This window comes from Schistocerca cancellata, chromosome 3, assembly GCF_023864275.1.
Source record: "Schistocerca cancellata isolate TAMUIC-IGC-003103 chromosome 3, iqSchCanc2.1, whole genome shotgun sequence".
NCBI classification, from domain to species: Eukaryota; Metazoa; Arthropoda; class Insecta; order Orthoptera; family Acrididae; genus Schistocerca; species Schistocerca cancellata.
In genome coordinates, this window is record NC_064628.1 from 98,029,533 (window position 1) to 98,045,258 (window position 15,726).

At 36.6% G+C, this 15,726-nt stretch overlaps 1 protein-coding gene across 5 annotated transcripts in view; it reads left to right on the forward strand.

Annotated features, from left to right (window-relative positions):
* Positions 1-14,824, forward strand: part of LOC126177098 (transmembrane protein 47) — a 370,462-nt gene extending 355,638 nt beyond the window's left edge. For all 5 annotated transcript variants that reach the window (XM_049924353.1, XM_049924357.1, XM_049924356.1 and 2 more), the window contains 3 exons: positions 7,232-7,381; positions 7,566-7,628; positions 10,743-14,824. In XM_049924353.1, coding sequence (XP_049780310.1) covers positions 7,232-7,381; positions 7,566-7,628; positions 10,743-10,903 — 374 coding nt within the window. In that variant the 3' untranslated portion in view covers positions 10,904-14,824. The remainder of the gene's footprint in view (positions 1-7,231; positions 7,382-7,565; positions 7,629-10,742) is intronic.
* The last annotated feature ends 902 nt before the right edge of the window (positions 14,825-15,726 follow it).

Genomic DNA, 15,726 nt, shown 5'->3' on the forward strand with positions numbered 1-15,726 from the left:
AAGCTCCATGCCATCGGGAAAAATTACGGCTGTAGTTTTCCATTGCTTTCAGTCCTTCGCAGTACCAGGCCGTTTTGGTTAGTGTTACAAGGCCAGATCAGTCAATCGTCCAGACTGTTGCCCCTGCAACTACTGAAAAGGCTGCTGCCCCTCTTCAGGAACCATACGTTTGTCTGGCCTCTCAACAGATACCCCTCCGTTGTGGTTGCACCTACAGTACGGCTATCTCTATCGCTGTGGCACGCAAGGCTCCCCACCAGCGGCAAGGTCTATGGTTCGTGGGAGGAGGACCTTTTGATTATGTCCCATAAATTTTCAGCGACATTCATGTCAGGCAATATGGGTGGCAAGATAATTTACTAGAATCGTCCCTAATGCTCTTCAAACCATTTGCGAACAATTGTGGCATGACATCGTTGTTTGAGAACCTGAAGTCCACAAAAAACTGCAAATGGCCTCCAAGTTACTGAACATAACCATTGCCTGGCAATGATCAGTACAGTTGAACCAGAGGATGCAGTCCATTTCATGTAAACATAGCCCACGCCATTATGAAGCCACCCCGAGCTTGCACAGTCCCTTGTTTACAGCTTGGGTCGATGGGTTCGTGGCGTCTGTGCCACACTTGAACCTTATCATCAGCTCATACCATCTGAAATCGGGACTCAACTGACCAGTTTTCCGGTCATCTATGGTGCAACTGATATGGCCATGAGACCATGAGAGGTGCTACAGGGGATGTCGTGCTCTTAGCAAAGGCACTTGCGTCGCTTGTTGGATGCCATAGCTCATTAATGTCAAATTGTGTCTCACTGTCCTAACGGACACTTCCGTCATATGTCCCACGTAAATTTCTGCATTTATTCCCTGCAGTGTTGCTGGTCTGTTAGCACTGACAACTCTATAGAAACGCTGCTAGTATCAATCATTAGGTGACAGCTGCGTTTTCCATGGTGTGACATAGTGACTGAAATTTGGTATTCTTTGCACTCTTGACACTGTGGGTCTTAACATTCTGAATTCTTTCCATGGTGTGACATAGTGACTGAAATTTGGTATTCTTTGCACTCTTGACACTGTGGGTCTTAACATTCTGAATTCTCTAACAATTTCTGAAATGGAATGCCCGTGTCTAGCTCCATGCTCAAAGTCTGTTTTGCTGCCATAATCACGCCTGAAATCTTTTCACATGAATCACTTGAGTACTAATGACAGCTCCTCCAACATACTGCCATTTATACCTTGTGTACGCGATACTACTGCCATCTGTATATACGCGCGTGTCACTGTCCTATGACTTTTGTCACCACAGTGGAATGGACACAAACAGGAGTAGAGCAACAGTCATCAGGGGCCACCCGAGATGGCAACAAGTCTGTTCCCCAAAATATCATAGAGTAATTATGACATGACCTAGCAGGTCACCTTAGAATTCTACGAAATTCAACATGCTTTCTTCCCTAATGACCAAATGCACTGATCGCGGCCTGCTCTCACTAGCCTGCCACTTCTTAATGGTCCATACTTGCAGAAATTTTGAAGCAGACATGCAAACAAACTGTAGTGCATTCTTGATAATTGTATTGTGTGGCTCGTCCATCGCACTCGGCCTTCCACACATCAAAGGCACATCTGTAAGCTCGCTGTTCCATTCTCCTATTATACTGTCTAGTGCTCAAATGAAGAAATCCTCAAGTTCCCCTCCAGCACTCTCAATTACAGCACCGCCTAGCAGCATATGGCGATGTTTTCGGGGATAGGTTGTTATGCCGTTCTTAATCCTCACGTTGTATGCTGAAAGAAAACAAATTCCCATAAAAAGTTCTCTACATATTGACAGATTCCATATATTCAACATTATAATTCAGTCAACTAAGTAGCCAGCATAAAAACTTGCATGTTTACTGTATGTCAACAGGTTACTGTCAGTCGACAGATACAGTATGCAGTTGCACCACGGTTTATCTCCTACTATTTAACAAAATGTGTAGTTCATATGGAGCTTACTTTTTATATTGTTAGAATGTGTCTTTGTGTAAATTTCGTCATGCTATTGTTACCGTGTTATGTAGACTGTTAAAAGTTATGAATAAATGAAACTTTTTTGGCACTGTTTCTTACTTTGTGCTGCTCTAGGCAGTTGGTGTTACCCAACTGGCAAGACTTTTTGTTGTTTATTTTTGATTTTTCTTATTAGTGTGCAACAGTCCCACAGGCCTCGTAAAATGCTGAGGAATCAAAGTGCAGGTAGTAAATTGTGTTCAGGTTGTATAGCTGAAAGCTAAGAATCCAATTGCACCCATAAATGTTAATCATTCTTGGTAAGTAATATTGATAGACAGAACTTGGGTCTTCCATTGTTTGGAGTCAACATACACCATCGATGCTGTAGTAGGCATATAGTCCAGAAGGTACAAGATGCTTAAGTAATAAGACAGTCTCTGTCAGTAATACATTAGAAAGGAAAGGTAACCCACTGTTTTCCAGTGTTGTTATCCATAATATATAGGGAGCCCTACCAACAAATAGTGAAGCACAGAGAGAGGTAAAAAAGAGATTGCCAGTGGAAGCTTATGTCAGCAACTGATGTGTTTCGTACTAAAGTCCTGATGTGATCCTTTTTTTTCTGTTGGCAAGTAACTGAAGAAGCCAAGGCATCAGTGGCGGTGGTGGTGGTGGTGGTGGTGGTGGTGGTGGTGGTGGTGGTGTCAACTAGCCTGTTCAATCTCCTATTGTTTCTCTGATATTTATGGTCATCTCTTTTTTGTGTATTAGTGCCAGCCAATATTTCACAGGAAATGTCCTTCACACGTATGTTAATTGGTCATTCCAGTACTTTACTTTCTATACTAGAGTTCTTTATGGAATGCACTCTTTGTTGTAATGGACAGAACCATTGAAGTTTGTATTTTCCTGGCACTACTAAGGTTTTATTTCTTGCAGGATACTAGAGACTGACATTGTTTTTGAAAACTGTATCTTTCTTTCCTTCCCTTATTCATTGGTTATTTTTATATTGATCCACATATCCGAATGAAGTAATTGATTTTCTAATGAACCTCTAATGGCAATGATGACAATGGACATTGGCCACAAAATTTTATGTCTGTGCAAGCAAAATTTGATGGAGAACTTCAGTCACAAAGCCTAGATAACACTGCTGATTTGACACCCAAACTAATCCAAATTTTACCTTAGAAGATGATTACTAATGAGCTCTCCACTGCTCACTCAATGTATTCTGCAATTTTAAAGTACCGTTGGTCTTACCTGTTCGACTTGAAATTACACTGGGTAGTCAAGAGGCTTATCTCACTAGGGGTAAGATAGATACTGCCTACAGGAAAATTAAAGAGACCTTTGTAGAAAAGAGAGCCACTTGTATGAATATCAAGAGCTCAGATGGAAACCCAGTTCTAAGCAAAGAAGGGAAAGCAGAAAGGTGGAAGGAGTACATAGAGGGTCTATACAAGGGCGACATACTTGAGGACAATATTCTGGAAATGGAAGAGAATGTAGATGAAGACGAAATGGGAGATACAATACTGCATAAAGAGTTTGACAGAGCACTGAAAGACCTGAGTCGAAACAAGGCCTCGGGATTAGACAACATTCCATTATAACTACTGAAGGCCTTGGGAGAGCCAGTCCCGACAAAACTCTACCATCTGGTGAGCAATATGTATGAGACTGGCGAAATACCCTCAGACTTCAAGAAGAATATAATAATCCCAATCCCAAAGAAAGCAGGTGTTGACAGATGTGAAAATCACCTAACAATCGGTTTAATGAGCCACAGCAGCAAAATACTAACGCGAATTCTTTACAGACAAATGGAAAAACTAGTAGAAGCCGACCTTGGGGAAGATCAGTTTGGATTCCGTAGAAATATTGGAACACGTGAGGCAATACTGACCTTAAGACTTATTTTAGAAGAAAGATTAAGGAAAGGCAAACCTACGTTTCTAGCATTTGTAGACTTAGAGAAAGCTTTTGAAAATGTTGACTGGAATACTCTCTTTCAAATTCTAAAGGTGGCAGGGGTAAAATACAGGGAGCAAAAGGCTATTTACAATTTGTACAGAAACCAGATGGCAGTTATAAGAGTGGAGGGGCACGAAAGGGAAGCAGTGGTTGGGAAGGGAGTGAGACAGGGCTGTAGCCTTTCCCCGATGTTATTCTATCTGTATATTGAGCAAGCAGTAAAGGAAACAAAAGAAAAATTCGGAGTTGGTATTAAAATTCCCTGAATGAAAGTGTGAATGGATAGTTCTGCTAACAGAGATCTGTGATGGGGATGTATCTGTCAGTGCCTGATGTTTTGGGAAGATCTTTTTGGAGTGTATGGGGGTGTGAAAATTGGATGTTTGACAAATAAGACAACTCTTCCAAGATAGGAGACGATGCCGCAGTATTAGCTTTCAGTCTGCAGTATGCCCCCACATTCCTGTGCAGATGGTATAAGTGGAGTAAGATGGTGCCTGCACTCTTAGATCGTGGTATAGCATCGGGCACCCTCCGTGTAATATAAGTGTAATAAATTTGTCATGATGATGATGGTGGTGATGAAATTTATACCATTAATATTAGATTCAAACCATTGGTATCAATTTGTGCATATTCCTGTCTTTTGTCCATTGATACCTCGTGGCATACTGCTGTATTAATAGATTTTTAATGAATTACAAACAATTAATTACTGATGAAATTATCACTGATATTGATACTACCCTTACACATTGCACAGCATAGTATAATGCTTTCTTAAGTTCTTGAACCGTGTGGTCTCCGAATTGATGTGGTGATTATCAAATTCAAATTACAGCATTTAATTATGCTTATTAATGCTTAAACACCACGATTACACTCTATGGTTTTCTTGGCATGGTTATTAATGATGTGTTTTTGGGAGGACATTTAAGTTGTTTATTTATGCACGTTATTTCAACTACCATCCCAGGTGCCTTATTCAGGCTGTGTAATATTCGTGGTGTCGCATGACTATTTATAGTACAGTTAGACTGGCACCCACTACACACTTTACTGTTCATTTGCTTTTCAGAACCCACTCTATTATTTCATATAACACACATTATGTGTGATGGAGGAGATGGCTGGCGAGATCTTAATAAATTGAGTGCTGGGCCAAGAGCCTTGCTTCAGTTGAAACTCTGTCATAGTTTATTAGGTTTTCCAAAATTTGTAATGTGATAAGACTCCTTTATTTTTTTTTAATTGCTCTCATGAATTTGACATTTGCTTCATGATATGGGTTTCATTGTATTTCGTTTCATCATCATATTTGAAGTAGTGCAGTGTACTTATACATAGACTGCTTAAAAGCAAATGCACTAGAATCCCCAAAGTTCAGAATAACATATGTCTGTCAATACATAGGCAACAAGTTTGTGGTTTGTCCACACGAAATAGAAAACTTCAAGCGTTCCTGGGATATTTAAACTCTAAGTATATAAAATTCATGGTGAATCTGAGTAAAAGGGTCAGCTACATTGGCTTGATGTGTTACTTAAGAGAAGAATGGACAGTTCCCTGGGTCACACTGTATACAGAAAACCCACCCACAGTGAACTCTTTCTCCTTGCCATGTGCCATCACCATCTGTTGCAAAGGAATTCTGTGCTTAAAGCTTTGGTCTAAAGAGTTTGAATGTTCACACACAAGAAAGCCTTGTTGAAGAATTGCAACACCTATGAATACTGTTGTGGAGGTGTGTGTACTCATATTGACAAATTTACAGCCACTGCAGTGCCAGTAAACAGTTCCTGAGGAAGAAATTGAAACAGAGAGAGAAACTTAATCTGTCCCAATCTTTGGGAAGATCAATACTCTTTTATGGAAGCAAGGCATCCAGTGTATTATGCTCCTTTCAACAAAGATAAAAAAATTCTTTGTAATTTTAATGATGATCTAGGTCTCCAAAAGCCTGATGTGTACTACATTCAGTGTGAATAAGGCATGTCTTACGTGAACCAGACAATTAGAGCAGTCTAGAAAAGGAGCAAGAAATATCAGTGACACACCCGACTAAATCAACAAAGGAAATAAATTGTTGCCAAGGTACATAAGGAGAATAGCTCATATGATAGGTGAACATGTGGTTAACAGCTAACAGTTAAAGCCTTAACCTTACAAAGATTCGTATTATGTGATTTCAAATACTCAGCAATGATGATGACCTTTTGCACCAGAAGTAGACATTAATGGTCATACACTAAATGAAGCATGCCATGGGGCTCAGTTGAATAACTAGTTAAAATGGAGTCAATACACACATAAAATAACCAAGCAGCTCAGTTCAGTGTGCTTTGTCCTCAAAAGCATCTCATTGTGTTGTTCTTCAAAAACCTTGAGTAGCAGCTTTATGTTTAACATCGTTGTATATATACTAAACCATAATGTACATCACAAAAGGTAGTGAGGACTGGATTACAAATGCTAGTTTACACACCCACAATACAAGAAGGAAGAATGAAGTATGGAGCATACTCCACAGACTGGCAATGCTAGAAAAAGGACCCCAGTACTCTGGTATCAGAAGTCTGCCCAAAAACCTGGAAGATAGTGTACTTTACAATGACTTTCCAAAGAAACTTAAAGACTATCTCATTGAAAAAGAGTTTTACAGTGTTGCAGAATACTTATGCCATTAAATTTGTATATGTTGTTATTCATTATCAGTTATGTAAAAATGTAAGCTAAAGGTGTAGAAAAATAAGTGACAATGTTAATACTTTGACATGTCCTATATTACACGTACATTTACTGTACACAATGTAATCTTACAGGATCAAATAAAATTCAATTCAATTCAACTTGTTTACATTTAGCTGAATAGCTTTAAACAGTATCTTGCTGATCCACGTTGTATTAACAATATTTTTATGGTTTGTTTGTATTTTGTTAATGTATATATTGATTATTTCACATCATAGAAGGTTCTCTTACTCTTGACATCTACGGTACACAATTTATAAGTCATAAGGGAGATTAATGTCAAGTTTCGTCATTGTTGCATATATATGTGTGTGTGTGTGTGTGTGTGTGTGTGTGTGTGTGTGTGTGTGTGTGTGTGTGTGTGTGTGAGAGAGAGAGAGAGAGAGAGAGAGAGAGAGAGAGAGAGAGAGAGGGGGGGGGCTGTTGTTGCTTATAATAGATAGTTTAAAGTATTATTCTAAATTGCAGTTTGCTTAAGAATTTAAAATTGTTGCAGTGTACATCCAGGCATCTGCAGCTCTTTGTGTTATCACACTGCTGACAGACGTTGTAGCTACACTCCTGACAGGTCTTGGTCTGCGGAGTAAAGACCACCGCACCAAGTACAAGTATTACAGGATTGCAGTGTATGTGATGGTGCTTTCTTGTGAGTATATACCTCAATAATGTTCATATTTAAACAAAATTTTTCCACAGTTTAGTTAACAACTTTGAGACTGTTCTGTGAGTGATTAGTAATAGTTTAGATAATTAAAAAATAAACTCATATTTTAAATTACCTGTAGACATACTTGTGATTATTCATGATTACTTGACTATTTTTGTTGCAGTAATATCCATTCTCATTGCCTTGGTGGTTTACCCAGTATTCTTTGCTGCTGAATTAAATGAAGGTATATATTCATCTTTCCCAGTGATATATTGTTTGACTAGTATTTATTTCCAGTAAACTACTTACAATAATGTTACACAAATATTTCATAATATTTAGCGTAACCAATGTATATAGTAGTTATTGTCTCTGATCAGTGGTATTTATTACCTATTTTTTTAACAGTGCTACAGAAATGCAATGAAAATATTTCCATCAAATCAGAAAAAGGAAAGTGCTAAATACAACTGATGGATGAATGTCAGAGTAATCGAAACCAGATTTTTTAAAAAGTGTTGAAAATCGTCTCTCAAACCATGTACAATGTGCAGTAAATTTTGTACTTGGATGACAGAATGATTAGAAAGTGCAGTAGTGGAAATTTACAAATGTCAAAGTGAAATTTATAAGAATTATTGGGTTCTGTTTAAGTGCCAAACTTCAGATTTAATATATTATTGCAGGTGCTAACAATATGTCCAGTTTCACATGTTGTTTACTTACTATCAGTCAGTGATTTGAAACAGTGGCAGTTTATGCTGTTATATTTTTAGGATTTCAGAATTCATTTAGTATAAATCACTGCCTTGGGCACCTGCATGTGGGATTTGGAACTATGTCTCCTTCCTTGTTGAAGGTGTTTAATCTCCAACAGAAGTTCTTTATTGAATCAATCAGTCAAAGTCTTTCTGGGCACTCAGTAACAGCTTTTACAGAAGAGCAGATTTCACATTTGAGTAATTACTAAAGAATTGTAAAATGTACTGGGACATCCTTCACGTACAGTTGTTTTCATATATAAGGTTTGCGGTCAGCTGATCAACTATTATTGATGAAAATTTATATTCAGTAAATACTCCTGATGAAATGTTGCTCTTCTAATTTGAACAGAAGCTTAAGTCTAGACATTTCCCTGTGCCCTATGATGCTTGTCTGGGAAGAGAGAGTAGAGTAATCAAAAATATCGTGTACTATATTTGCTGGAACTGTTCAGCTTCCCAAAATCATATGTAAAGTGGGTAGGACAAACACTATAGACTGCAATTATATAATCTTAAATCCAGATATTTCTGCACCCAGAGCATCTATGGTACTTCTTTTGAGCTTTAGAAATTCTTTCTCAGTGGCACTGTTTCTGAGCAGTAATCCCAAGGAGGCATAATTGTGGAGTTTTCAACTAATGAAGAAAGCTACCACATTAAAGCAAAAAACCAGTTAATAGACTGTAACTAAAAATGTTGGGGAGAATCATGTGTCCACTGCTATCAGTTCCACAGTAGTTTTTAATTGTCAGCAATTATTTGTAGTTGTGGCTTGTTTTCTAACCACCCTTTTGTTCAAGAAAAAGATCTTTCTAATAGTACTAGTGTTGCATCTTTGTCATTGGTCTTTAAAGTGGTAATGTTAAATTTTGCAGTCCTCTTAATGCCTAGGTTTATTTCAAGTATGGCCATAGAATTTCACTGTCTCTAATACACAGTTGTGTGTGTCAGTTTAGGGATTTTAGAGATGCAGGAAAGTTGGGACTTAACAGGAGGTGGGAGAGGGGGGTGGGAGAGGGGTGTGTGTGTGTGTGTGTGTGTGTGTGTGTGTGTGTGTGTGTGTGTGTGTGCGTGCGTGCGTGCGTGTATGCTACAGAATGTTCTTCCAACATTGCACATGCAACACAGGTCTGGTCGGTGAAGTCGGGATTCCTTATAGTTTCACATATTTGTTTCCTTCCCTCCACTTTTACCTAATTCTGCACCTCAGATGATGCCGCAAAGAGAAAATTGGCAGTGTCCTTTTTTTCTCCTAGAAACTTTCAGTTCTTAAGGGAAATGGAGACAGTTGATTTTGATGTTTAGTTACTTTTCATCTGCCCTAAAGACTAATAAAGACTAATCAATTCTGTCATTCATTTTCTGGGGTCAGATATTACCATCTATCAGATGGATCCCACATCTGAAAGCACCATGAACAAGGCATGATGTTATTGTTACATTCCACAGTTGTCAAGGCACCAGTATGAAACAGATACAGTAATCTACATGATCCTACCTCAGGTGAGAAGTGAGAACATATTCATCTCTTTGGGGGGGGGGGGGGGGGGGAGGGAGATTGTTATGTGCACTATGGACAGCACATCAAATGAGCAGATGGTGAAATGCATTCTTCAGGCTACATTGTCACATCCATGAATAGGACATACGTACTATCCCACTGTTCCTGGGTCGATTCAGGTGGATGACGTACAACATTCACTGAGATATGCAGAGTTATTTTAAAGCAAACTCTCAGATCTGATTATACACAGCCTGACTGGAGATGTATGATCCAAAAGCCACCGAAAGGTCTTGACCTTAACAATATTGCATGTGTGTGTGATTGGTAATGCGGTATCTGCTGAACAGTACGGATTGCTTGCTAAGTATTTACATGGTTATTGAATTTTATTGGTTCCTGAGGAGAGCAAAATCAGCTGAAATGAACAATAGCACTTACAGTACTACATTCACCATTAAACTTGAAGCGGTATAAGCAAGCTACACTGTGAATGAGTAACTCTTGAGTAAAAAACTTGGATAAATTGACATTAGAGGTGTGAGAATGCACCCATACATTCTATCTGAAGATGTGGAATAAATAAATAAAATCTATAAGTGATATGTATGTAGTTATGAAGATGGTGAAACACAACACTATTTCTTAAACAGAAATATGCTAATGATTCGTAAATAAAATTGAGACTTATTATGGCAGACTAGTTATTTTGGAGTCAAGGTACTGGTTGATTTCTTAATATTGATCATAAAGTATGGCAAACTTCTTAAGCTTCATTTCAGTTTACACCAAGTATATTTATGGTATGAAATGTTTTGATTCAATAGGAAAAGTTTTAATGATGGTTGTTAACAGAATCATGTTCAGAATCCATGGGAACATTAGGTCAGTTTATTTTTGAAAAATTTGTTACAGAAGGGTTTATTACTCTAGCAAAAAGAGTGTTAGTTGCATTAATTTTATGTCTCTGAAAAAGAGAGCACTTGGTCATCTGACAGTAAGAAAACCAATGCTGGACTCAATCCAGAATAAAAAATTTACTGTTGTAATTGCATACATTTTGCTACTTTCTTGATATTCCATTATTTTACAGGTAATCGCACTGTGTGGGAGTTTGGATGGGCGTATGGTGTTGGCTGGGGAGCAGCCATTTTCCTGTTTGGGGGTGTTATTCTGCTGCTTTGTGACAAGGAGTCAGAGGAGATATACTACAAGGAGCGAAAAATAGTGCACGACAACGACTCGCGAGCCTAGTGTCCGCCACCCCTGCCCGATGTCGTGCTTTGAACGTAAAAATTGCTGAAGAGGCCGTGGATGGTCAGAGCATAGAGTTGCAGGATTCTGGAATTGTCTGGTTGGTTTAAAAACCAAAAAAGTGAAAAAGTTTGTGAGAGAAATACTTGTCTGTTCTTATAGATACATTTATCACCTTCAGTTTGATCTGTTAATACTTCATACATATAACCAACATTAATTTCATTGCAGTTAGTTATTTAGGAAGGTTGAATACATATTCTTCACTAATTAAGGAAAAAAGAACAAAAGGTATCTTACGGGTTCCTTTACTATGTTGACAAAATATACAGTACATCAGTAGGATGTCAAATTTTAACATTTAATTTTGGAATTAAAAATTCCACTTTCCTTTCTAAACCTGAGAAATTAATGACCATCATATTTATTGGTTCGTATATTGTGCTTGAGGAATCCTGCAGTTATGATCTGGCCTCCACAATGTGGGACACTGTGGATATCACAGTCAGTAGTTGGCTTTTTTGGACAAATACTGCAGTCTCTGGTTTCAAAGTAAAACAGGATGGATGTTGTGGATGAATGAGGCTGCCAGTTGTATGTCTGTGCTAATGGTTTCTTTCTGTTTTATGTAGAAAAACCTATTTGTGTGAAACATGATGCATGTATGTATACTTCCCACATCAGTCTCTAAAGCATTTATTATACAAAAATGGTTGTAAAATTTTGTATTTTAAGTCCAGTAATTATTTGGTTCCTATTTTGCTCTAAAAGTTTACGTTTTTCATTTTATGAAATTTTGATCATTTTCTGCCCTATAACTGTGTTGTTTTAAAGTACAGCTAATTTAATCAGTTAAACATCATTACTAACCATTATGTAGAGTCACACTCCATTACTTCAGGCAATGTTGTTAGTACTAGAGTGTTAACTACCCTTTTTTAATTTTTATGTTAGCATACTGCTTTCCTTTTTTCCTCCGTGGATCTGTGGACCAAATTGATTTGGCTCCTGCATAAAGTTCATTAAATGAAATAGTCATTGTTTTCCAGAATTTTGCCCTTTTTTGTTGCTGGCAAGTATGGTAGAACAATGGTGTGCTTGAGAGAGAGAGAGAGAGAGAGAGAGAGAGAGAGAGAGAGAGAGAGAGAGAGAATGTGTGTCCGTCTAATTGTGTATGTGTGTATTTGTGTGAGGTAGTTACGGCTCGGGCAGGAAAGGTGTGCACTTAAACAGAAGTGAACTTACAAACTGGTGATGCATGAATTCAACGAACATAGATTATATGTATTTTCATAGAGAAACAATGAAAAATTCTCATGTGACTACCATATGCACATTTTACAGCCACAGAGTGGGATCAGATGCTTGGAAGTTCTTTAGGAAGACAAAGGTTTTTAATATGGATTTTATAGAGCAGGACAATGTTTTACAAGAACACACATTTTTATAACAGAACAACTCGCTTAACACCAATGACTAACATTAATGTTTTAGCTGCAGCATCTATTCATGTGCAGATAAGGAGTGAGTGTGTGTGTTTTCTACTTGTTGGTAACTTTACTCTTTATATTGATGTATTCATCTTCTTGTAATTGTTTTGCGCAGTTCCTGTTTAGTATAAAGATTTCTGAACTGTTAATTTTAAAGTGGATAACATACTCAAGTTTAAGAAACTGCCACATTGGGAAGAAATTATGTCAGAATATAAGTCTGTATTGAGACTGTCTTTCTTTTTTTGTACATAGTGTAAAATCTTGTAAATGAATACTATCATAAATAATGATCATTAACATCACATAATTTTAATTTACACAGTGGTTTGCTTGTAATTACATTTTTACTGTATTGATGTACATTTGGGCATATAGCAAATTTCCATTTTAAAGTTCAAATACAGAGTTTATCATCTCTGTGGTATTTGTTTGTTCACTACTTCCTTTAGATAATATATATTCATACAATATTTTTAGGTAACTTCTCACAGAAACAGCATTGCCAAGGAAAAAAGCCTGTGAAAGTTTCTCATAGCATTACTCCATTCATTCTGTCACAATAGAAGTCTATAACTTCTTGATAGTTCATTTTTAACCATTTGTTAACCATTCACTCACTGGACTTTCCTTCAATGATTTGTATATAAAATATTAAATTTATTTGCTGAACTTTTATCTTTGAACAGAATGTTGCCTGTATCTATAATATGGTTGATAAATTTTGTAAATATGTGTGTTGTATAGTAAACATAGAAATTTATGAATTGTGGATTTAATTTAAGAAATATGTAAATGTATATGATATTCTATATATGTAACTTGAAGATGGTATGGTATTATTTACCAGATAAAAACAAATAATTAGTGCTTCATGCATATATTTTCTTCCTAATTTAAAAAGACACAAACAGTTACCTATTCAGATGCTTGTAAATGTCAAATATTGACTCACTTCATTTTCATTAATTTTGAGTTTTAGAATTAATGCAGTAATAGCTGAACTAATGTAGGGATCGCTATAGATGAGGATCACTGCTAGGTTTGGAATGAGAGCAGGTAACAGGATTCACCCTGCATGCATGTTACCATCAGTGAGATTTTCTATTATAAGTTCATTGAATTGAAATTCATGTACGTTCTATGACACTAATTAACATATAGGCAGTCAGGAGCAACAAATTCATGTACGTTCTATCATTTCTTATTTATCTCTCTCTCTCTGTACATATATATAACAACGAGAACAATCGATTATTGACAGAATTCTTGAACAGATTGTTATGTGAAAAATTCCTGAGAATCAGGTATATGTCAGGAGGTATGCATACAGAATGTATGTTTTTGTATTACATTATAATAACTTTTTCACTATACAGAATTATCTTGAACTTAATGAAATCACTGAATGCCATTTCATGCACTATTCGTCATGAACACTACACTTAAAAAGTTGTTTAATTTTTATGTTAACATAGTTCATTTTAATTATAGATTTCCATAGTTGGCAGCTTCCTCTAGTCAGCCTTTTGTAGTGATAATTTATTAAAAAACAAGTATATATCAACTGGCCTGTTGAAAGAATATTGAATCATCTTCACAGAGAAATTTGTTTAAGCTTTATTGTTCCCTCTGTTTAACTTTATTGTTCCCCCTTTTTTAGTCAGTTTCAGATTGATAAAATTGTAAGATAACTCAAAGAATACATTTTTCTGTGAGGCTTTAGTGTGCATGGGTAACAATATTACATCACATATGAAATCAGAATTGTCCTCATTGTCATTTAATGGCAGTTACTAATTGTGTCAAGACTGCATAATTCAAACCTGCTGATGTTCGCAACAAGTATTATTTTGTTGGTAAGCATAAGTAAATGTAGTTAAACATCACACTAACCATTAACTTGACTGTTGTACAGAAACATCTTGTGTGTGTGTGTGTGTGTGTGTGTGTGTGTGTGTGTGTGTAAAATACATATATAGACGCTGGAATTCAGTGCAGAACAGTTTTGCAGACGTGGTAACTCCAGGTAATTACTCCAGGGAAATGTGTACTGAGGAAACACAAGCCAATAAACTATGTGTACCAGTCACAACTGTCCCAAATGTGTGTGTCTAGAAAGTGTGTGTGTATAAACGGTGAAACTTAAATTTTAAAAATGATATGCAGTTTAATACTGAAGAGACTACTGCCTTCAAACTTCTTGTATTTATTGAAATGCATTATTTTGTTGTTGATTTTAAAGTTGGCTTTTTCCCATGTGTGTGTGACTTCAGTGATTGGTTGTTAAAGTAGATATATGGATCAGGATTGTTAAACTAAAAGTATTTTCTTCCAGTCAGTGCTGTTTCAGTACTTGGGCAATATACGGGCTAGAGAAACTGTCAGTGTACATAGTTTTGAAATAAAAGTTATGAGAATACATAAGCAATATTTGTCATGACTTGTACAGTAAGAAAATTGAATATTCAGTAAAATTTATTGATTTAATAAAACATTTATTAGTATTGTTTAAATAAAGATTTATGTTAAGTCCATATAATTCATAAATGATCAAAATTTTCTATGCTTGTAGAAATATTGGAACAGAACTGAAAAACAAAACTAAAATCTATCCTTAAGTTATTTTGTGGTATAGTAACTGCACTTATCAGTAAGACAAGTGGTACAGCACCTGAGGGTTGAAAATAAGTTACTTCTATTAACTTTAAAAATCAGTACAGGAATAACTGTCACTACTTGTTTTTAAGTGGCTCCTGCATTGACATTGCACATTTGAGCATTTTTCGTTCTTTATACATTTTAATCAAACAACATCATCACTAAAATTATGGACAACAGTGATAAAAAAGAGGATAACAGAAAATAAGTCCCTACAATAAAAATATCAATAGTTACTTGAAATTTTCTCTAGAGAATTGACTAAGTTAAGTCCAAAATTGTTCGCTTTTTTCATTTTCCATTCACTACCTTCTGTATTAAAAAAAGTGCACTGTGATACTGTGTCGTAGGAGAGTGCGTTTATCTGCTTGCATAGAAAAAAAAAAAAACTGTATGTGAAACCAAATTTGGTCATCATAGTTTTTGTGGTAAACCAATTTACAGCTATTCTAAGCACTCAGAGTGCTTAACGGGCAATGCAGGTAGGTGCCCTCGCAACCTCCACCAAATTTCAGCTCTACCATATTGCAAAACCAGGTCATTAATATTTGCTAACTTCACATACAGCCGTCTCAGTGCCATATTATAGGCACTGACTCTTCTTCGCTCCCTGAAAATTACTTCTACTGTTCTACAGATCAACAGCAGCATTCCAGAATGAGATTTTCACTC